This window comes from Acartia tonsa, chromosome 15 (assembly GCF_053477335.1).
Source record: "Acartia tonsa isolate MP-2025a chromosome 15, ASM5347733v1, whole genome shotgun sequence".
Lineage (NCBI taxonomy): Eukaryota > Metazoa > Arthropoda > Copepoda > Calanoida > Acartiidae > Acartia > Acartia tonsa.
The window spans coordinates 13,011,314-13,034,006 of record NC_137274.1 but is presented as its reverse complement, the minus strand read 5'-3'; the positions used below and the strand labels follow the sequence as shown (position 1 = coordinate 13,034,006).

At 40.9% G+C, this 22,693-nt stretch overlaps 1 protein-coding gene across 8 annotated transcripts in view; it reads left to right on the top strand.

Moving 5' to 3' along the window:
• LOC145306867 (transcriptional regulator protein Pur-beta-like) overlaps positions 1-18,976 on the top strand; it is a 54,847-nt gene extending 35,871 nt beyond the window's left edge. For 3 of the 8 annotated variants that reach the window (XM_080149209.1, XM_080149205.1, XM_080149208.1), the window contains exons 8-15: positions 29-86; positions 8,952-9,023; positions 9,512-9,577; positions 13,101-13,152; positions 14,575-14,648; positions 14,922-14,990; positions 15,707-17,481; positions 18,805-18,976. In XM_080149209.1, the coding sequence (XP_080005335.1) occupies positions 29-86; positions 8,952-9,023; positions 9,512-9,577; positions 13,101-13,152; positions 14,575-14,648; positions 14,922-14,990; positions 15,707-15,733 (418 nt within the window). In that variant the 3' untranslated portion in view covers positions 15,734-17,481; positions 18,805-18,976. The remainder of the gene's footprint in view (positions 1-28; positions 87-8,951; positions 9,024-9,511; positions 9,578-13,100; positions 13,153-14,574; positions 14,649-14,921; positions 14,991-15,706; positions 17,482-18,804) is intronic. The other 5 variants (XM_080149211.1, XM_080149212.1, XM_080149210.1 and 2 more) reach the window with 5 other exon arrangements.
• Positions 18,977-22,693: the final 3,717 nt, after the last annotated feature.

The window sequence follows — 22,693 nt, the reverse complement described above, 5'->3', positions numbered from 1 at the left end:
GGGATAAATAACTAATCTTTTATTTTAGGGTATCTCAGACTATGGGCCGTGACAGCTACAGAAATTATTTGGCTATACCAGCTCAGGTATAAAGTAAATAAAAAGTCCCCAAAGTTGTTAGACCAACGAATAAGAAAACGTTATAATAAACTTTTGGGGCTAGTGTAATAAACAACCTATTGTCCCCTCTCTCTCTCTGCGTTGTTAAGAAAGTGACAAACGAAAGGACAAATAAATATTATAGAGTAACAGCTCTATAAAAATAAAAGATATATTAAAACAGTTTGTAAGGCCCCCAAGGACCAAAATTTATGGAAATAATTCTGTAATTTCTTATTTTACTACCTGCGGAAAAACTGTCTATAACTTATAAGTAACACTAGCGGCTACGCCCCCTAGAGGCCTCTAGTGGCACTTTAAATGTTTTTTTTTTATATTTAAAATATGGCTTTTTTGCGTTTGACGTTTATTTTTCGTTGAACTCTCTTTCTAAAATCGAGAAATTTAAAAAAAGATTAATTTCTCTAGGGAGGGTGGTGGTACCCTCCCCCTAAATAGTTATAAACCTTCTCGGGACGTATGAGAATCTACCCTGTTAAGGAGAACCCGATCGGTTCAGCGGTTAGCGAGATCCTTTGGTACAAACATACAAACACACAAACATCCTGTTACTTTATTATAAGGATTGTGTGGTAACCGCCTCGGTTAAATGGCCGTTACCCAAGTTCAAATGACTACGGCATTGCGAACAGACGTGGACATGTATAATTATAGAGAAGCTGGGCTTCTCTAGCTATCACTAAATAACAAACAAAGTCTATTCAGATGTTACTTTATTCAGGGTCCAAAGGCTACTAATTTATAATACAACAAATAATAAATACACAGCTTGGAATAAATAATACTAAAGCAAAATCAATATAAATACATATACATTAATCAAAATGGGCAACAATGATCCCCCATCCCTGGAAGGGGTGGGGGAACCAAACAATGCAGCTTAGCCATAATACGGCTGTCAAAATCTATCATTAATTTTAAAGCATAGGGAGGGGTCAGGCTGACCCCTTCCCCGGTACTCGGGGGAGGGCCCTCGGCCCTTCTCCGAACCAAGGTCAGGGTTGCCACATAACATGGCTCAGGGTCGCCGAATACCACAACTCTCCCCTCGGAAGGCTGGGAGGGGGTTTTCCCCACCAGACTTCCGACAGTGGTGGAGGCCTTCGGCCCACTCATTATGGGACTATTATTTACAAGGGTTAACAATTCAATGGAATCCTAGTGGTGCTTTTTAGAGTTGGTGGGCCCCCAACGTGGGGTAGAAGGTAGAGGCTGGCTTTTGTTGGGCACGTAGCTCGGTGCCAGCGGGTGTCAGGCCACCATGGGGCGCGGCCGCTGCGGGGCCTGTCAGCAACGGGGCGTTCTGGTTGGCGGTGGCAGCGGCTGGAGCACTGGCTACAAGGTTGACTGTCTGGGCGGCAGCCTGGCCTCCCGAGGGGCCGCGGGGCTTTCCGGAGTGCGGCCCAGGCTTGCCTAGGCGGTCATTCCCACTATCGGCTGATTTCATAGACACCATTTCCTAGGCTGCTTCCCGGCCAATAGGATTGGCATCCCAGTCCACTGAAAAGTCCCGGGACTTGGCATGGTTGGCCCTGGCCCTGGCCAAGGCCTTACGATACAAGGTTGGGTGATACAGGAATACTTGCGACATCGCGTTCAGGGCGGCACCTACACCTCCTTGTGCAGCTGCCAGGAGATGATGGTTAAGTCTCCCAGTAGCTTGAGAATCAACAGCAACAAACACAGTATGGCTGCACCATCTCCCCACTCGTGAATGGCTTGTCTAAATCCAGCCCAGACATCCAGGGTTTCCTCCCCTTCCTCCACCAGTCGGTCAATATTATAGGACACTATGCCATGGTCTCCGGTGGCTGAACAGCTTCCCTGCTGGACGCAGGAGCCATAAGAAAGGCCGGTCAGCATGGCTGCCTTATACGCCGGAAACGATAGTAGCTGCTGCCAATCATTCAGCTCGGCCTGGGAATACAACCCTCCCGAGCTAAAGTCATCCAAGGGCTCGGTCAGCAGTTGTTTGGGTGTATCCAGCGGGGGCGGCCTCTTCTTAGGGGCTGGAGTTAGCTCTATCCACCCTTCCTCGGCGTGTACAGTTAGGGGGTAGGTGGAGGAGCAGGGAATCTCGGTGGCGGGACCGCTATACACCTTTCTCACGGCATCTACAAATCCTGTGGGCTCCACCGGCACCTTGTCCCAGCATTCATTGCTCTCCCTTACCACGTATTTATTACGCTGGCAGGTAAGCTGGAGCAATACATCTCCCCTCAAGATAGAGAACGTGCTCCCCTGGACACGCACCGGATGGGCCGGGTCTAGCTGCTGGAGCTTCCAGCAGTTGGCCGCTACCTCTTCTCAAGGGGCCTCAAGGGGCATCTCTCCCCAGGTGGTCCCACACGTACGTGGCCTCTCCGGTGACGCAGGACAGCTCAGACTGGGGACACGCCAGGGTCAGGTGGTCGGACTGGGACTCCACCCGTCCGTTCTCAACTACGTAGGTCTCCTCCTTGACCAGCAGCCGTCGCTCCTGGAGCACTAACTCATTGCGGTACAGTTGGCCTTCAAAATGGACGTCCTCCCCTTCACAACCCACCCCCTCGGGGTTGTTGACCAGTGCTCCCACCATATCAAGGGTGAAGAACAGGGGGTGGTTCAGCTGGAACGTCAATGGCTTGCAGGGTGTAGACTCGGCTCCGGGCCAGGTCCCGGCAAGTCTCTGGGTCAATCTTGGTTGGCCGCATGAGGGTGGGGACCGACGTCACCTTCAGGTGGCCCCAGACTCCACACCTGAATGTCCACTGGGATACTGTGAGTTGACAGCTATACCACGTGGTCTCCCGGATCTTAACTTGTTGCACGATATGTAACTCATGGCCCAGAGGCACCTCCTGGTGTAGCGGCTCCTTGCTAAACATCTGCTCTTTGTTGAAGGCAGTGACATGGGTGGGGTTGGCACAGTCCCACCCTACTAAGACATAGCTGGCCGTAGGCCACACAGCTGCTAGCAATAGGCCCCACAGAACCATCCACCAATGGGAGAACCTGCCAGATAGCCACCATCCTCGTGCGCACATCTGGGGGTTCTCAGCTCTGGCCACAACGGCTTCCTGGGAAGGGGGACTGCTTGTCTGCTCCTGGCTAGATATAAATTTCCATTGAGTGTTATCCTTAGACGCCCGGGGCTTCCCAATACCCTCCCCAATGATGGACTGACAGGCGACTGGCGCCTGTCTGGGCGTCGGCTCCCCTAGCCTCAAGGTGGCCCTTCCCTCATCCATGGCATGCCCAGTGGCATGGGGCTCTAGTGCGTGTGGCACAGGCTCGCCCTGGATTACATCCCTCCCCTGCCCTAGGAACTCAGGTGCATGTGGCACAGACAAGTCCTGATACCCCCAAATCTCAATCTCGCCAGCCTCTAGTGCGGGGGGCACAGGCAAGGCTGGGGTGTTACAATATTTTGGGTACAATGCATTTGTCAATTTTAACTTATCCTGGCTCGGTTGAGGGGGCTGGACAGCTGGATGCAGTTGAGGGTGAGGGACAGCTGGACTCTCCCTGCTGGCTGGGGGCTCGGGCTGACTGGGGGTGACGGGTGTCACCCCTTCCTCTGGGCTGCGGGCTCGTTCCGGGGTCCAGGTCTCTTGGTGGCGGCGACGGTTGTCGCCCAAGGCACCAGCGTGGGGGCGCTGGATAGCACCCCCCAGTCTTCACAGGTGGCGGCGACGGTTGTCGCCCCAGACATCAGCTTGGTGGTGCGGGGTAGCACCTCTCGTCCTTCCTAGGTGGCGACGCCGGTTGGCGTCCCATACATCGACTCAGACTCGCTGGCTAGCGCCTCTTGCCTCTCCCGCTCGGCGGCCGCAAGGGCCTCCCCGTACACCATCCCGGTGGCGCTGGGTAGCGCCCCTCGTCTCTCGCTGGGGGTGACAGGGGTTACCTCCTCCTTCGGGGGACTCGGTCTGGCAAGTACCATCATGTTGAGGCCGAAGGGCAGCGGCTGCAGGACTTCTGGCTCCGCGATGTTGGTTGGCTGTACGAACTCTGGTCCCATGTGGTTGAGGCTGAAGCCCAGGCCAACCCGGTTGGGTTCAGCCGCTCCTCCCAGCACGTTGATCCTGGCTGGGATGGTCCCAAACTGCGGCATTCCTTCTGAGTGGCCCACAGCGCTGGGGGCGGCTGCTTGCTGGAGTGTCACTGGCGGCGCGCTCCCTTCCATGTTGGCTACCTGGGAGTTGGGCTTTCCCGTACGCGTCTCCTCCCGGCTACCTGGTCCCAGTCAGCCTTGCACTCGGCTGCCGTATGGCCTGCGTAGTGGCAACATTCACATCTGGCAGGCCGGTCACGGTGGGACTGGGTGCGTCGCTCTTCTAGGCTGACCTCCATAGGTGTAGGACAGTCTCTGACTCGGGCCTCCCATGGTAGCAGTAGCAGTGGCCTGGAATCTTGGAGGCATCGTCTGGTGCAACCTTCCCCATCTGGTGGAGACCCGGAGCCAAGGCGCTAATCTCCATTGGCTCCGAATCATCATACTGGGGCAACTGGACGCTGGCCGATCCCGTGAGTCCGTCGGTGGCGTCCATTAGGCACACACCCTCCTTCAGCTGCTTGGTGATCATGGTCACGGTGAACATGGCTCGCCTCGTGTACTCAGGTACCGAGGCGATCTCATGTCCCATCATTTCACGTTTCACGTTGGCGTTGCGGATGCCACGGTTAAGCTCATCAATGAGCAACTCCAGATCTTCGTGGCTGTAGGCCTCCCTGTACAGGGCGCACTTTGTGGAGATATAGGCCTGGATGGGCTCCGTCGAGTGTTGCCTATAGTCCCTGAAGGCTTGCTTCAGGGTCTGGGACTCATAGGCTGGACAAAACAACATTTCACACTCGGCCTTGACTTGTTCGAAGGTCAAGGCTTGGCCTGCCTCCCCAAACAAGTGGGAGGCCATCTCCGCCGCCTGCCCCACGCCAGGGATAGTAAGAGGGCGTTGCGGCGGTTTAGCGTGTCATGGGCGGGTACGCGGTAAGCCGCCCATGACATTTCCAGCCTCCGGATGTGGGAGTTCCAGGACTGCTTGGGCAGTCCTAGGTACTCCGGCAGGTTACTCAACATCAGCTTGCGGTACTCGGCTGGAGCCGGCTGGGGATCGTCCTGGAGCCATCCTTGAAGCTGGTCGCCTCCTTGCGCTTGTTGTTGCTCCATTGGGTCAAAGGTTCAGCGTCGGGTCACTAATTCTAAGCCAACACTATAGGCTGCTTACACTTATGGTCACTATTCTAGCAACCGCTACCGTTTATCACTTGGTTGGTTGTTTGAACTACAAATATATAAAATAGGTGTACACTAGGGTACTTTTCACTAGCTTCTCAGCTTTAGGGTAGGCTGGTAGGTCTAGAGAGTTGTTGAGGGTCTGAACTGCTGTCAGGAACTGATTTAGTTTTCCTTATCACACTGTAGATAGGGGGGAGGAGCTTTGCAAGTTTTTTTTTTTCTAAAAATATATCTTTTGTATGCTATCGAGTAGCTCCCCTCCTGTGTGTGTGTAATCCCCTTTCTCACAACGCGCCTACGCGCCGTCAGAGTGCGCACACAGGTAAAACGCGCATCTATCCCTCAATCTGCTCTCTCATTGGTCCGCTTTATCTCCTTTGTCCGTCAGATTTTCGTTGTGTTCCGAGCTTCGCTGCGCAACCCGTGAAATGCGCTCCGTTCTCCCGGTCTCTGTCTCTGCACGGTAGACGGACTTATCCGAGTGCGGGGAGAAGGGGGAACGCGTGAGGGGACGGGGTAAGGACGCCCTTCCCCAGGTGGGGAGGGGGGTGCCGCGGGCTTGAGGTGACTGGGTTATAAGGTAGGTGGGCTTCTCCCTTAATCCTTGGCTTATCAGATGTCACCTTCGATTGTATTTACTTCGATTTATGGGTGGACCCTCCCCTTCTGTTGGGATAGGGGGTGTATTTGCCGTGCTGCAGGTTTGGGGGTCCGAGTGTTTACCAATGCATTGTTAGCTTGCACCTGGGTTCTATTTTTGGCTTATCAAAATTCACGGCAATTGTTTACCAAACCCTGCCCATAAATCTATTGTTTAGCCTTCACACCAGGGAGGCAATCCATAAAATCTGATACAATATCTGTTTTTCTCAATGGGTGGCTGTGCTGTAGCCTCTCAGGATACTTGGAGTTAACGTAGTTTTTCTCCTATTTGGTACACTACACTCGTATTTTTGCTCACAGCTCACGGCTATTTTGCTTGCTTCAGCCAGTCGGCGGCAGGGAATGTCCCGTCCTGCAGCGCTGTGGGTCCGAATCCGGGTGGTGGCGGCAGGGAATGTCCCGTCCTGCAGCGCCGTGGGTTCAAATCCTGCTATCTTTCGCAGTAAGTAGTGGGCCTGTTTTCAGCCGTCTGCAATTACTTGGCCTGTTTCAGCCCGTCCGCAGGCCTGTTTCAGCCTTTGAGCGCCCAATCCTCCATTAGATTTCGTCGCTCTCCGCGGTTCTCCGTCGAATTTCGCCGCTCTCCGCGGTCTTTCGTCCGATCTCGCTGCTCTCCGCAGCTCTGGTTCCGCCACTCTCCGTGGTCTTTCGCTAGGTTTTGCTTCCACAACTGCCGGATACAGAGTTAGACCTTGCTATCCAGGGTGGGTAATTCAGGTTGCTTGTGTCAGTTTTGCCAGTTTCACTGCTGGGAGTACCTTAACCTCAGCTGCGCGTCTGCTCTACACTTGTGTTTTGCCGTAATCTCACATAGCTGTCACCAAGTTGTGGTAACCGCCTCGGTTAAATGGCCGTTACCCAAGTTCAAATGACTACGGCAGTGCGAACAGACATGGACACGTATAATTATAGAGAAGCTGGGCTTCTCTAGCTATCACTAAATAACAAACAAAGTCTATTCAGATGTTACTTTATTCAGGGTCCAAAGGCTACTAATTTATAATACAACAAATAATAAATACACAGCTTGGAATAAATAATACTAAAGCAAAATCAATATAAATACATATACATTAATCAAAATGGGCAACAATGATCCCCCATCCCTGGAAGGGTTGCCACATAACATGGCTCAGGGTCGCCGAATACCACAATTGCATAAGCCTAAGATTTACTGGATTGTTTTTTAGGCCTTGGCATGGCTCGTTGTTAACTTAACAGGGATAATACATTGGCCTATAAATTGATGTACATCCCCAATGATGATGCACAAAATTACCGCATCTGTAGACAAACGAAAGACTATAATTGATTATAGAGTAACAGCTATACTAAAAATAAAAATTTAAGTGATTAAAGGAAGCCTGCAAGAAATACTACGCTTTAACTGCTGAAAGACTGCCACAAGTAGACCAAATACCCCAAATTTGAAGCCTTCAGCTTCTATAACAAAAAAAGTTCTAGGCATTTTAAAATTACATTTTATGTACAATGAAAATGTTGAAAGAAATACAATGCTCATGTTGAAAACTTTGAAATTAAACTACGTGGCCTAGAAATAAAATTATAAGCTTATTTTTGTCAAAAATTTAGGTTTCCAGTAACTAATTATATTTTTACAATAAAAATACCCATTTTTATAGTCAAAATCATTAAAAAAAATAAGTTTTACTTGCGTTGTACCGAATGTACTGTAGCCAATCAGAAGGTTGAATCAGCTTAACAACCAATCACAACTAAGCTTGTATTAGTTTACCCCTTTGTTTCCGCTATGATTTTCGTTTAAAAATGCAATTTAAATCGAATTTTTTTCATAGATTTTGACTATGAAATGTGGTGTTTTTATTGTAAAAATATAATTAGTTACATGCAATCTAAATTTCTGACAAAGATAAGGTTATAATTTTGTGTCTAGGCGACGTAATTTTATATTGTTTTTTTTCTTTTATGAGCATTGGAAATCTTTCAACAATTCCATTGTACATAAAATGCTTTTTGAAATGCCTAGAACTTTTTTGTTATTGAAGCTGAAGGCTTTAAATTTGGGGTATTAGGTCTTCTTGTGGCAGTCTTTCAGCAGTTAAAGCGTGTTATTTCTTGCAGGCGTCCTTTAAGTGTTTGTTGAACCGGTTCTGATCCCCCCCCCCCCAAAAAAAAAAAAATCTATTAATTTTCATTAAAGAACTTTCCTAAAATAAGGGAGGGAGAAGACATTAGACTGTAAATTATACTGGCACCCAAAGTTACTTAAACAGTATATCTCATAAGATAAATTCGAAAACTTGGGGATATTTTATATCATCCTGATTGGTTGGTTGGTTTTAACTAGCAGTGTCTTATGTCCAAGTATTTTAAACAACATTTTTTATCTCCAAATTTGTTAAGCCGAAGAATAAGAAAACTTTATTATAAGACTTTGGGGACTAGTGTAATAAATAGCCCATTGTCCCCTCCCTCCCTGTAGAACCCCAATGTTGACAATACTATGTTGCAGGGAATGATTGAGATGCACAACTGAAATGTGTACACATTTCAACCAATAACATGAGCGGATTGTACTTACAAACATTGTTATCCTATTGGCTGTGTATTTCTAGATTATTTAAATTGATTTGAGTTTGGTGTTTATCAATCGCCGTCCGTTGATGTGATTGTATTGCAGGGTCCAAGAATTGACCCCTGAAGCACCCCAATGTTGACAAATGATCCTTTTGTGTTGCTTGGAATGATTGAGATGCGGAACTGAATTGTGTACACATTTCAACCAATAACATGAGCGGATTGTACTTACATTGTTATCCTATTGGCTGTGTATTTCTAGATTATTTACATTGATTTGAGTTTGGTTTTATCAATCGCCGTCCGTTTGTCGGTGATTGTATTGCAGGGTCCAAGAATTGACCCCTGAAGCACCCCAATGTTGACAAATGATCCTTTTATGTTGTAGGGAATGATTGAGATGCGCAATGCTCTAAGTGATGTTGTGGATGAATTTGGAACTGATGATGGCGGTTTCCAGGTTAGTATCTCATCTCTGAACATACACTATGGTTGCAGGGATCTTAAGGGATAAGACAATGGCCGATAAATTGATGTACATCCCAAATGATTATACACAAAATTCCCTCTTTTGTTGATTACAATTATTGGTTGAAACGTTTATACACTCAACTTTGTGAATCAACCAATCAAAATTCATTAAAAGACCCCAAAGTTTTAGGCCAACGTAAAAGAAAACTTAGACACCCTAAAATATATTGGTGATGGGGATTGGGAGAGGGGGGGGGTGACATTTTTTTTTTTAAATCCCAATCCGTACTGTTAAGACAGTTCTATTTTTTAAATAAAATAAAAGGAATTAGATAATGTTCGTTTGTATGTCCGTATGTCTGGTTTATTGAGCTTCGCTACTTATTGATGTTGTCCTCCTTGTTATATGATAAAATCATCCTATTTACTTGACTTTTACAATATTGATTCCTATAACAATAAGGTAAAATGTTTTAGGTTGAGAGCCTAACAAGTCAGCACGTCAGAGTTGGCCAGAAAATTTTCCATTTCGACGCTGGACAGGGAATTGTTACAATAATTTTATTTTAGCAGCTACGCCCCCTAGAGGCCTCTAGAAGCACTTGAAGGGGGGGGGGGGAGGGTTGTATTCTACAACCTAATTTTCATTTAAAAAGATAAAGCAATATATTTTTTTAGGGGCGATTTTTCTTGGGTGTGGTGTTGGTAACCTCACCCAATAATAGTTATAAACTTCGGCCTTTCTGGGTTATCAAAACTGGTTTAATCCTATAATTTTTTATACTAATTCTCGCGGAAAGCTGTCTTTAATACCATGCGATAAATCTGTAACTAAAGTAACAAGATGTTTGTCTGTGTGTTTGTACCGAAGGATCTCGCTAACCGCTGAACCGATCGGGTTCTCCTTAACAGGGTAGCTTCTCATGGGTCCTGGGAAGGTTTTTGACTATTTTGGGGGAGGGTGCCACAACTCTCACAAGAATACTCACAAAAAAATCGAAATTATTTATAAAGAGATAGTAAAACGCAACATAGATAGGTATCGTATTATTTAAAAAAAAACATTTACAGTGCCACTAGAGGCCTCTAGGGGCGTAGCCGCTCACAGGTCTCCTTAACAAAACCTTAGATTAAAAAAAATCTCCAAAGAAACGGACAACGGGGCCTTCAAATAGGGCACAGTGGTGGTCAGAATCCGTTGGAGATTAAATCTTAGCTGCTCCTTCTTGCCAGATATTGCAATTTGAAGTTTTGTGGTAAAAATGCCTAAAATTACAAGAATTCCAAGGATATATGCATACATTTTCATCAAATAAAAAGGTGAGTTTAAAATTTGAGGAGTTTAGATGTCTCTGTATATGTAAACTACACAGTTCCTCCCCATTTAGAAAATTTTAAAACTTTTAAGAAATTATTTTAACAAGAGTAATGAAAAAGGTACAATGTCCTGTCCAGTTTATAACTTTAAGCTAGAGGCTGTTACCCTGGTACAGTAGGAAAAATCCTCAGTTCAAGTTTACATATAGCTAAAGTTAATTCCTAAAATACTCACAACCTCCCCCCCCCCCCCACAACCCCACCACTTACAGCCCATAAATTTAAGGAGGGAGGGGGCGGGGGGGCAAAGTAATAGTATTATGTTTTACTCAAAACTACTTGAAGTATTGTGAGAAAAATTTATATGTAAGATTCTTAGGCCCAAAGTTTCTGGAAATATTGTTGACTACCCCCCATCCCCCCCCCCCCCCCCTAAGAAATCGAATAGGAAGGGGGTGAAGGAGCAGAGTTCTTTAGATATCACTAAAGAAATATATAAGCTTTAGTACTTAAACTTTAGTAGGCATCAAAATCTCTTGCAAATATTACTTTTACAAACATTACTAAACCCCCCCCCCCTATCTGTTGGAAATAGTGACTAGTGGCATAGGTAAATAATATTGTGTATCATTTAGAAATCTCTAGAGATATTTCAACTTATATAGGCCAATATTTACTTTTATAAATATCTATTCCAACTACAACCCTCCCAATTTAGTACAATTATTTTGCTGCATAATGTTCTCCAACCTATTGGACTCATAAAAGAAATATTGTCAACCCATTGCTCCTTCCCCTAACATTGAATAAGTAATACATATAAATCAATTTGGAAATCTAAAAGCTTTATTCCAAAGTTTGCTCCTTATTACTTTAGTGGTTCCTGAGTATAACACAGGTGGTGAGATTGTATGGAAGGTAGCTGTAGAGGGTAAGCAATAATTTAATATTTTTTTTTATGGGGGTGGAGTATGCAGCAATATAATTTTTCTGGTTGGGGTTGGTTGAAGTTGGGGAAAGGCCAGCAATATTTGTTCAAGTATGAAGTAATTATGAACTTACTAAAGTTTAAATCCAAAAGCACACTATATCTTGAGTAATCTCCAAGTAAATCACAAGGGTATTGCTATACTCGCTTCTATTACTTAATTGGAGGGGGGGTGGAAGGAGATTGTAAAGCAATATGGAGGGAAAGGGGGCTTGGAGGGGGGGTTTCAGCAAAATTTGTAAAAGTTACTTTTGGCCAACCAAAGCATATCTCAAAGGTTTGCTTTGTTGCTATAATTCTAGCGGTCTCTTAGTAACACAACAGAGTAGTACCCTATCAACTGCAACCCTCCCCCCTTTCTCTCTTTACAAAATGTTATGTTTTTGGTTTATGGGGGGAGGGGAAGGGGTCAGCAATATATGAAAAAGTGCTTTGGGTCCTACAACAATACAAATCCAAAAGCATATATATATATCTAAAAGTCTTTTAAAACACATTGGAATGATCTTTTGCCACACCCCCTTACCCTCTCAATTAGGTTAGGAAGAAGAGGAGGGGGGGGGGGGGGGAGAAGGTGGTCAACATAATTTGTACAAACTTTTGGCCTAAAAACCTTACATAAAATTTTTTCTCACTATACTTCAATTAGTTTTTGAGAAACACATAATAGTATCATTATGCTTCCCCCCCCCCCCCCTCTCCACCCTAAAGTTTGTAGGTTGTGAGAGTTTGGGGGGGGGGGGAGGGAGCAGAATAACTAAAAGTAACTTGGGCCATATGTAAACTTAAGGGTAATATCCTTTGGGATAAAGTTGTAAATTGGACAAACCTCCTTAAGCTTATAGTACCTTATTTATTACTCTTATTTAAGTTAAAAATATCATTTATAGTGGTAAAAATTGTTTTGAATGGGGATGTAGTGTGTAGTTTACATATGAAGAGATATCTAAACTCCTCAAATGTTAAACTGACCCTTTTTATTTGATGAATTAAGGTGTTCACTTATGCATATATCCTTGAAATCCATGTAATTTTAGGCATTTTTTCCACAAAACTTAAAATTGCAATATCTGGCAAGAAGGAGCAGCTAAGATTTAATCTCCAACGGATTCTGACCACCACTGTACCCTATTTGAAGGCCCCATTGTCCGTTTCTTTGGAGATTTTTTTTAATCTAAGGTTTTGTTAAGGAGACCTGTGCGCTAGTAAGGGGGGGGGGGGAAGTTTTGACACATTTGCGTAAACAGGGAGTATAGGCTTTATTTTTGGACTGAGAGGATAGGTTATTAGGGATAAAATCATTCTTATATGATGAATTTTCCCAAGTTTTAAGATTTTTTGGATAGGCCTCCAGGTTCCGGAGCTCCAGGCCTCCAGGTCCTCTCTGTACAGGTAAAAATTAAAAAAATAATTTTTTTTTTGAAGAGTTAGAAGTCAACCTATGAAACAAAATATGCATATTTTTGAATGTTATTCACATATTTGAAGAAAAAACGCATATTTTGTTTCATAAGTTGACTTCTAACTCTTCAAAAAAAATTTTTTTTTCATTTTTACCTGTACAGAGAGGACCTGGAGGCCTGGAGCTCCGGAACCTGGAGGCCTATCCAAAAAATCTTAAAACTTGGGAAAATTCATCATATAAGAATGATTTTATCCCTAATAACCTATACTCTCAGTCAAAAGATAAAGCCTATACTCCCTGTTTACGCAAATGTGTCAAAACTTCCCCCCCCTTATTATTGTAATCAATGTTAATAGAATGATCGTGGAGTTTATCTTAAGATTTCAGAAGTCCAACCTACCTACAGGAAAACACACACACATACATACATCTAATTAATTTATTGATAAGCTATAGTGACTTACCTAGTGTTTGGACTGTAGTAGTCATGGAGTAGACTGAGAAACATTTACCAATGTCCCCTCCCTCCCTGTATTAGGGTAGATGACATTTTTTGCAGGGTTGGTAAAAACCCGTTTTTTTTAAATAACCCAACCCAGTGGGTTTTATTAATAAAACCCGGGTATTTTTGGGTTTAATTGTTTTCCAAAATTTATTACCTAGGAATTTTTAAATATATGGATAAATCCTTATAATAAAGTAACAGGATGTTAGTTTGTGCCAAAGGATCTCGCTAACCACTTAATCGGTATGGTTCTCCTTTACAGGGTAGCTTTTCATAGGTCCAGGCAAGGTTTATAACTATTTTGGGGGAATGTACCACCACCCTCCAAAGAGAAATCGTCCCTAGAAAATTCCCCACCCCAAATAAAATATTCCTCCCCCCTCAAAAAATTTTACAAACTTTTTTTTTGGGGGGGGGGTGGTATTTTTTCTATGGGCAATTTATTTTTAGAGGGTGGTGGGACCCTCCCAAAGTTAAAAACCTTTAACAGACCCGTGAGAAACTACATTGTAATTGAGAACCAAATCGGTTCACTGGTTGTTTTGGTACATGTAGACAGACATTCCGTTACTTAAATATAAAAATAAGCAGGTAAAATGCAGTTATACAGTTAAAATAAAATGTTTCTATAATTACTATTAGTTGGTTGAAAATGTGTTAAAATAGAGTTAATATTATCGAAAAAAGGTACATTTAAAAAAAAAATCCGGGCTTTTTTTTTGAGTTAATAAAGCCAAAAAAAAACAAGTTGGGTTTTTTACTTGGGTTTTTTATGCCAACCCTGATTTTTTGTGATGATTCTAGGGTTAGCAATCAGTCCAATTTTTTGGATCCAGAATCCAAATCCGAAATTTAAATTGCGGATTCGGATTGTTAATTTTTATGACTTTTGTAGCACTTAAATTTAAAAAAAAAATGTTTCAGGCAAAACTAAAAAACTAGTTTATTTGTTCTTGGTACTAGTAAAATGGTGGGTAGCATCCAAAGTCTTTTTCGTATTTTATTTTCACAGTAGCTTTTCATGCTTATCTTAGTTAAGGTTAGCGTTAGGTTAAGTAAGGGTTAAAACATGGCCGCTGTAAGGGCTAGAAATTTTTATTTTTAAAAGACCTTTAAAAATATTGCTAGAATTCACAATCCGAAAATCCGCAATCTGCAAAAAAAAAACAAATTAAGAATCAGCAATCTACAGATTAATCCGTTTTTTTAGGCGGATTTTGTTAAAAATCTGAATCCGACCCAAAAATTGTAAATTGGGCGGATTGCTAAGCTTAGAAGATTCCCTAGATGTGTTATTTATGTGTGTGTGTGTGTCGTTATCAGGACAGCAATCACCATCCCGGACAAGTGCTGGTCAAAGTTTAGAGATGTTATCGATCAGTTCATCGACAAACTTGAGGTAATTAGACGGACGCTTTCGCCGAAAATAGCGGTTTTTGACGAGAGCGGCGGTTCCGCCGCCGTTTCTTCACAGTTCCACAGAATACCTCTTTAAAGCTACCGCAATGTCAAATTTCAGTGCTGTAATTTTTTTTATTTGAGTTCCTTTGACTTTGTAATTATGGTTTTAAAAACTTTTTAACAACATTCCCAGCAGAGGAATAAAACTATAAAATGCGGTCGGACCACTTTTTTGTATGTTTAATGCCATTTTTAATCGTTTCATATTTAGAGCGAAACTGAAAGAGTTGGTCATGAGAATGAAATTGGAATGGGAAATCTGACCATTGACGATAACAAGGCAGGAATAGGAGGATAGAGAAATATCAGGGATCTAAAGGGATAAGACAATGGCCGATAATTTGATGTACGTACATCCCAAATGATGATTCACAAAGTTACCTTTTCTGTAGCGTAAAATTATTGGTGTAAACATTTGGACACTGAACTTAATATACCAACCAATAATAATTTACTTTAGTCCCCAAAGTTGTTGAGACAACAAATAAGAAAACGTTATTATAAAACTTTTGGGGACTAGTGTAATAAACAGTCCATCGTCCCCTCTCTCTGGATATATACACAAGTAACAGAATGATGTCTGCGAGTTTGTTTGTCTGTCTGTCTGTATCGAAGGATTACCCTAACCGCTGAACCAATATGGTTCTCCTTTACATAATATATTCTTGCATCTCCTGGGAAGGTTTATAACTATTTTGGGGAGAGTGTACCGTCCACCACCCCCTATCTTAAAAACAATTGAAAATTTTACAATCATTTTTTGCCTAGACCCTATCAGGTAGCCCTAATCCTTCAGGGCTAACACCCAGTTCCCAATATAACCTAACCTAATAAACAAACAAACACAAAAATACCAATCCACTTTTCATATTAGTTTAAAAATTAGGAGGGAGTGGGGGTTCTTTTTCCAATAAGGCACATTGCATTGGGAGAAAACTTTGTTCCGACTCATACTTTTAGTTTTCCATTTACCTATCCATCTATTCATGATAACATCAGGAACAAGAAGAAACTAAGAAATAATTTACTCAAAGAAGATACCACCTCTATAATACCAGCGACATCTGTTGATATAAAAATGAACTATATATAGATATATAAAGGGTAGTATGTATTTCATATGTTACTTCTCGTGCTTTTATAAAGGGAGGGAGGGGATATTGGGCTGTTTATTAAACTAGTTCCAATGTTTTATTGTAAAAGTTTTCTTATTCGTTGGATATACAACTTTGGGGACTTTTATGGATGTTATGATTGGTTAGTTCATTAAGTTGAGTGTCGAAACGTTTCAACCACTAATGGTATTCTACCTACAGAAGGGATGTACATCAATTTTTCAGTCATTATCTTATCCCTCAAGATAATATAATAAAGAAAATAGTTTCCAGGAGTTTTAAGGGATTAGACAATGGACGATGAACTAATATACCCACCTCCCCCTCCCCCTCAAATTATGATAAACAAAATTATACCCATTTCTTTATTCTTGTAAATTAAAACTATTGATGGAAAAGATTGTACACTCACTTTGTACTGTACATTGAAATCACGAGTTAGAAACTGTTTTTTTTGGGGGATTTTTGATTTAATAGCTCAGCTGGTTTCCATACCTTTAAAAGAAAATTCGGATCGTGGAAAGAAAACGAAGTAGCGGGTTTCGTCGTATTTTCACATTAGCTTATTTCTCCTATTTCTAGCATGTGTGGGGGGGGGGGGTTTAACCCTGCGGGACAATTATCAACAAATAAAAAAGTAAACAGTAACAAGCCCTTTTCACTCCACAGGGGGGAGCATAGGCCGCTGACAATTCGTCAGTGTTTCTGTAACAATGTGGCCTATGGATATGGGATAGGGTTGTCAGCCCTAAGCCCTATGATTGCGGTGTAAAGCGTCCATTTGCCATCAGACAACCAACCCTTTGATTGCACGACCTTTGTCTGAGAAGTCCTAACTGTGCATGGTAGTGAGTTGCGCCTGTTTTGGGCCAAGGCATTCCCCCTACTCTAACTATTTATGTTGCGCACCTGACATAGCAGCAGTAGGAACAATTTTTAACGTCTTTAGTTATGACGCGGTGTCGGACCGAGATTCGAACCTATCACCTTCCCGACGACGAGCGGATGCGCTACGTGTTGAGCCACGGTCGCGGGTATTTTATCAACAAATACCTAACCTAAAATAACCTTTCAAAAGCTGTTTTGAAAATACGATGAAACCTGCTACTTCGTTTTCTTTTCTACTATTCTACTATGTAAACAATAATTTAATATTAAGGGTATTTTTATAAAGGGGGGGGGGGCGAAAGTGACACTTTTTGAAACCAAAACTAAAAGTCAAAGGAACTCAACTAAAAAAAGAGTTACAGGTCTGACATTTTGCATGGCAGTTGCTTTATAGGGGTACAATATGGAACTGTGAAGAAACGGCGGCGCAACCGCCGAAAACCGCCGAGAAAAGGCAACAAAAATTACGGCGGGAAACGGCGGTTTTGGCGGTTGCGCCGCCGTTTCTTCACAGTTCCATATTGTACCCCTATAAAGCAACTGCCATGCAAAATCTCAGACCTGGAACCCTTTTTTTAGTCGAGTTCCTTTGTTAACTCTTAGTTTTGGTTTCAAAAAGTGTCACTTTCGCCCCCCCCCCTTATTTGTTAAAAAATTGATTCGTTGGAATTTTTTAAGATTTCAACTGTATTTTTGGAAGTATCTTTACAAGAAAGTAATTTTGCTATAAATATTAATATTAAACTTCATTAACAAGCAAAAAGACTGGTTAAGAAAATAAAACTGTTTATTTACATTCTTTTAGTTCCTATTTTTTGGCAGAAAAAATCTTCCAAAAGTTTTAATTAAAAGTTCGAAGATTTTTTATTTCTATTTCTATTAATCGTAGGGGTTCAGCTGGGAGGGAGGTGACATTGGACCTAAAGTTTTCAACCATTAACTAATCAACAGATGGACAATTTTGTTTATCGTTATTATTGGGGATAAATTATCATTTTGTTTAAGATATTTGCACAGAAACTGCTAGTTAAAAGTTAAAACCAACCAATCAAGATGTAACAAAATATCCCCAGTTTTCTCTAGAGAGACACTGTTTAAGTAAATTTGGGTGCCAGTATAATTTACAGTCCAATGTCTTCTTCCTCCCTTATTTTTGGAAAGGTCTTAAATGAAAAGGGGGGGGGGCGAAAGTGACACTTTATGAAACCAAAACTAAAAGTCAAAGGAACTCAACTAAAAAAAGAGTTACAGGTCTGACATTTTGCATGGCAGTTGCTTTATAGGGGTACAATATGGAACTGTGAAAAAACGGCAGCGCAACCGCCGAAAACCCCCGAGAAATGGCAAAAAAAAATTCGGCGGTTTTCGGCGGTTTTCGGCGGTTGCGCCGCCGTTTCTTCACAGTTCCATATTGTACCCCTATAAAGCAACTGCCATGCAAAATCTCAGACCTGTAACTCTTTATTTAGTTGAGTTCCTTTGTTGACTTTTAGTTTTGGTTACAAAAAGTGTCACTTTCGCCCCCCCCCCCCTTTATAGGATCATTTTTTTGGAGGGGGGGGGGGGGGGGAATTACAAAGTACTGGGTCAACAAACTTGGGATTTGACCCTTGAATTTTTATTTTTATTAGAGCGGTTACTCTATAGTCTATATTTAATTGTGGTATGTCCTTTCGTCTGTCACTTTCTTAACAACGCAGTGAGAGAGGGGACAATAGGTTGTTTATTACACTAGTCCCCAAAGTTTTATAATAACGTTTTCTTATTCGTTGGCTTAACAACTTTGGGGATTTTCTGAATTTTGATTGGCTGGTTATTAAGTTGAGTGTTCAAACATTTCGGCCACTAATTTTAATCTACAGAAGGGGTAATTTTGTGTATCATCACTGGGGCTGTACATCAATTTATAGGCCATTTGATTATCCCTTTAGATCCATGCCAACGCCTAAAACAATCTTAGGCTTTTGCGACGCTAATCATTATAGACAGTTTTTCCGTGGATAGTAAAATTAGAAATTTTAGAATTATTTTCATAAATTTTGGTCATTGAGGCTTACAAACTGATTTTAATCTTATCATTTTTCATTTTAGTATCCGCGGTAAGCTGTCTATAATACGATACTTTGACTATTTATGGTGTTTCAAAAAGTTTTTCATTTTTTTCTCAAAAATATATACTAAATAAAATTATATATAATATGTGATCAATTTGTTATTATATTTTTTTATAATCAATTTCAGAATAAATATTTTTTTTACTTTACACTTTTTTTTTAAAGCGAAGCCTTTCTTTATTTAGGATCGGTCCGTACGTCCGTAACGGATAGCTTTTTTCGTTGGTTTAGGCATGTTAGAATTGTCCTATTGATTTCAAATTAACTCTCCCTTTAGAATTTCCTTATATTTTCTGGATTGATCTGGATTTTATAGTCTTCCAGCAAAAACTCCTAAATTGTCCATTGTCCCCTCCCTTACTCCCTGAAGAAAAGGAGTAATTTAGTGGATCATCATTGGGTATGTATATCTATTTACCGTCCATTGTCTTATCCCCTAAGATTCCTGAGTAATATAACTTCTTGAAATATGTAAACACTAGCGGCTTCGCCCCTAGCCTCTAGGGGCTTTGCCCCAAGAGGTGATAAAAAAATTATTGCGAAAATCGTAAAAAAAAAAAAAAAATGGGGGGGATTTTTTGTTTTTTGGGGGGGTTGGGGGTGTCCCACCCCCCGAGAAAATAGCTTAAAACCACCACAGGACCAATAGGTAGATACCCTGAAGAGTAGAATCCGATCGGTTCAGTGGTTATCGAGATCTTAAGGGACAGACAGACATCGTTCTACTTTGTATTATAGATATCTTGAAAAGTGCAAGTTTTTAGCGCATTTTATTTATAACTAGAGGGTACGGCCCTAGATGCCTCTAGGGGCACTTAAGGTAGGATGGGGAAAAGTCGACCTCATCCCATTTTAAATTTGAGTTTCAAAAGAGTAAAAATATTTTTTTGGGGGGAGGGGGGTGAAGACACCCTCCCCAAAAATAATTTAAAACCTGCCCAGGATCTATAAGAAGCTTCACTGAAGAGGAGAATAATTTCAGCGGTTAGCGAGATCCTTCGGGACAGACAAAAAACGCTTCCTACTTTATATAATAGGATAAGTAATATATAAGAACTATTAAACATAATTTTAAAAGCGAAGCATCTCTATAATTAAGTGTTGAAGTGCAGATACAATGTAATGTTGTCTATCAGGCGCTGCTATTCAGCCAATTAATTCCATTTGAAATTGCCGAAAATTAAATATTTTATTAGGCAAAACTTTTTTTTGTGTGTAACTAAAAGGGAAGTGGATAAAAAAGGGAAGGGGGTTGAGGGGAAATTTTCACTTAGAATGGTTTGTCCCTGATTGTCTATAATCTTAGATTTCTACACCAAAAACTAAAATATCAGTAATATGTAGTTTATAATTTTCCCGCTAGGCGGCACTAGTTCAAACTATAAATAGTTATTTATCATGTTTATGAAAGTTTTAATTATTTAAAATTATTATTTCTATTTTGTTACATTTTTTATTAAATAAATGTATATTTTTCTATATAATGTAAATATTTAATGTAAAAATCCTTTTTAAATGAAATTTTTATTCTTTATATCTATTGTAAAGGGATGTCTACCAACCAGATTTGGTTTCTCGGATTCTTCTACCGTACGCAATTTTCTGCAGCTTGCCAAAGCTATAACAAGGATGATAACATCCATAAAAGCGAAGCACTGAAACAGTAGGACAAACGGTCATTCACACATGTATAGTGACTGAACTGAATAATCATAATAGTATAAGAGTCGAAGCAAAATTGTAAGTAAATTTGTTGAAAAACTACTTAATATAGGATAATGTTTATGGACATACTTACATTTTTAGGACTTGATTATAGAGTTGCTTCGCTTATAAAAATGTACTTTGTTGTCCCAGGAATCAATAATCCAAAAATCAGATCTAACGGATAATTAGATCACATAAAATTTGTTGTTAAAAAAGTAGAAAAATCAACATGTTTAAAATGAACGTACGGACATTCTGGTAATGATTATAGAGTTGCTACGCTTTCTAAATCGTACCTTATTACTACAGGAATCATCATGCAAAGTTTCAAATCGATAGGACAATTCTAACATGCCTAAATTAATGAATAAAAGCTATCTATCTTGGACGGACGTACGGACGGACCGACCCTAATTATAGAAAAGCTTCGCTTTTAAAAACTCATCAAGATCCATGACAAATATACCTTCTAGTGTATATCATATAAACGTAAAAAATATATCTATGATTGTAATACTGAACTGTAGAAAAATGACTATAGAATTCAATGGCCACTTTGTCCATGATTTATTTATCTTATGGTCCGGATGTTGAACTTGTCATCCTTTTTAAAATGTTTTCAGTATGTTAATTAATACCAGAATTCAGAAATCAAAACTGCTTATCTCTGCATCTCAGGCTACACACATGTTATGCTATTACAGTGCTCTAAGAATCAAAACTATTAAAGTATATCAATGCATATGCTAGAAAAAATTTTTGGCGTTATCCTCTGCAATTTTTTCCCTTCAATTTTAAAATTTATCTACCATTCCACCCCCCCCCCCCCCTTTAGAATAATATCAACTTTTTTTCTTACTTGTCTAATTACGTCATAAAACTGTATTTTGTTTCTTTTGATTGCATCCTTGCGTGTTATGGCCGTTTTCGGTCTTTTTTCTCAAACGAACAAATAAAAATAATTAAACTAATTTTGTTTCTGGTCCATATTCGAATGTAGATAAATCTGTTGATAAAATTCAAGCAATAACCACTTGTAGAATATATCCATATTTCAATCCCGCGGACAAAAAAATACCTTTTCGGGCATAGGCGTCCAAGGGGGGGGGGTAATGGGGCGATTACCCCCCCAAAATTTGCTACGCGCGCTTCGCGCGCCATTTTACCCCCCCCCCCTTAAAAAAATTTTACCCCCCCCAAAATAAAAAGCTTGGACGCCCCTGTTTTCGGGTATTCACCAAATTTTTAAAGCAACGAAATTTAGAAAGTTAGCATGAGTAAGATCTTGATAACGACTGAGTCATTTCTTTTTTATCTCTAAAGTTCACAAAAGCTATTATTCTTGTTTTTTAAAAGCAAAGCTTTTCTATAATTAGGGTAGTTCCGTACGTCTGGAATGGATAGCTTTTTTCGTTAATTTTGGCATGTTAGAATTGTCCTATCGATTTCAAACTTTGCATGATGATTCCTGTAGTAGTTAGGAATGATTTAGAAAGCGTAGCAACTCTTTAATCATTACCAGAATGACCGTACGTCCATTTTAAACATGTTGATATTTGACTTTTTTAACAACAAATTTGTATGTGATCTATTTATCCGATTGATCTGATACTGATTCCTAATACAATAAGGTACAATATTTTGAGCGAGGCATCTCTATAATCAAGTCCTTAAAAAGTCAGTATGTCATTAAACAGAAGTCTTGTATTTAAGAAGTTTTGCTACAAATTTACACATAATTTTGTCAAAACGTATATTTTGTATATTCAGTTCTGACACTATACAAGTTTTAATGTCTGGTTGTCCTATCGTTTCAGAGCTTCGCTTTGATGGATGTTGTCATTCTTGTAATCGTTACTACTAATGATAAGGATGACAACATCCATAAACGCGAAGCTATACAATTAGAAGGAAGGACAAACGAAAAATAACTCTTGTTGAGTGGCAGCAGAACTTTGTAAGCAGAACATTAATTTCTAAACTAAGCGAAGTTGTACAATGTACGTAAAATTGCGTATATACAATGCACTGAAAGACATTAAGGATTATAGAGTTGCCTCACTTGTTAGCTCTTTTTTAAATTTAAACATGTTAGAATAGACAGACGGACGGACCTTATAAATTATAGAGTAACTTTGAACAAAAATAATACAACACAA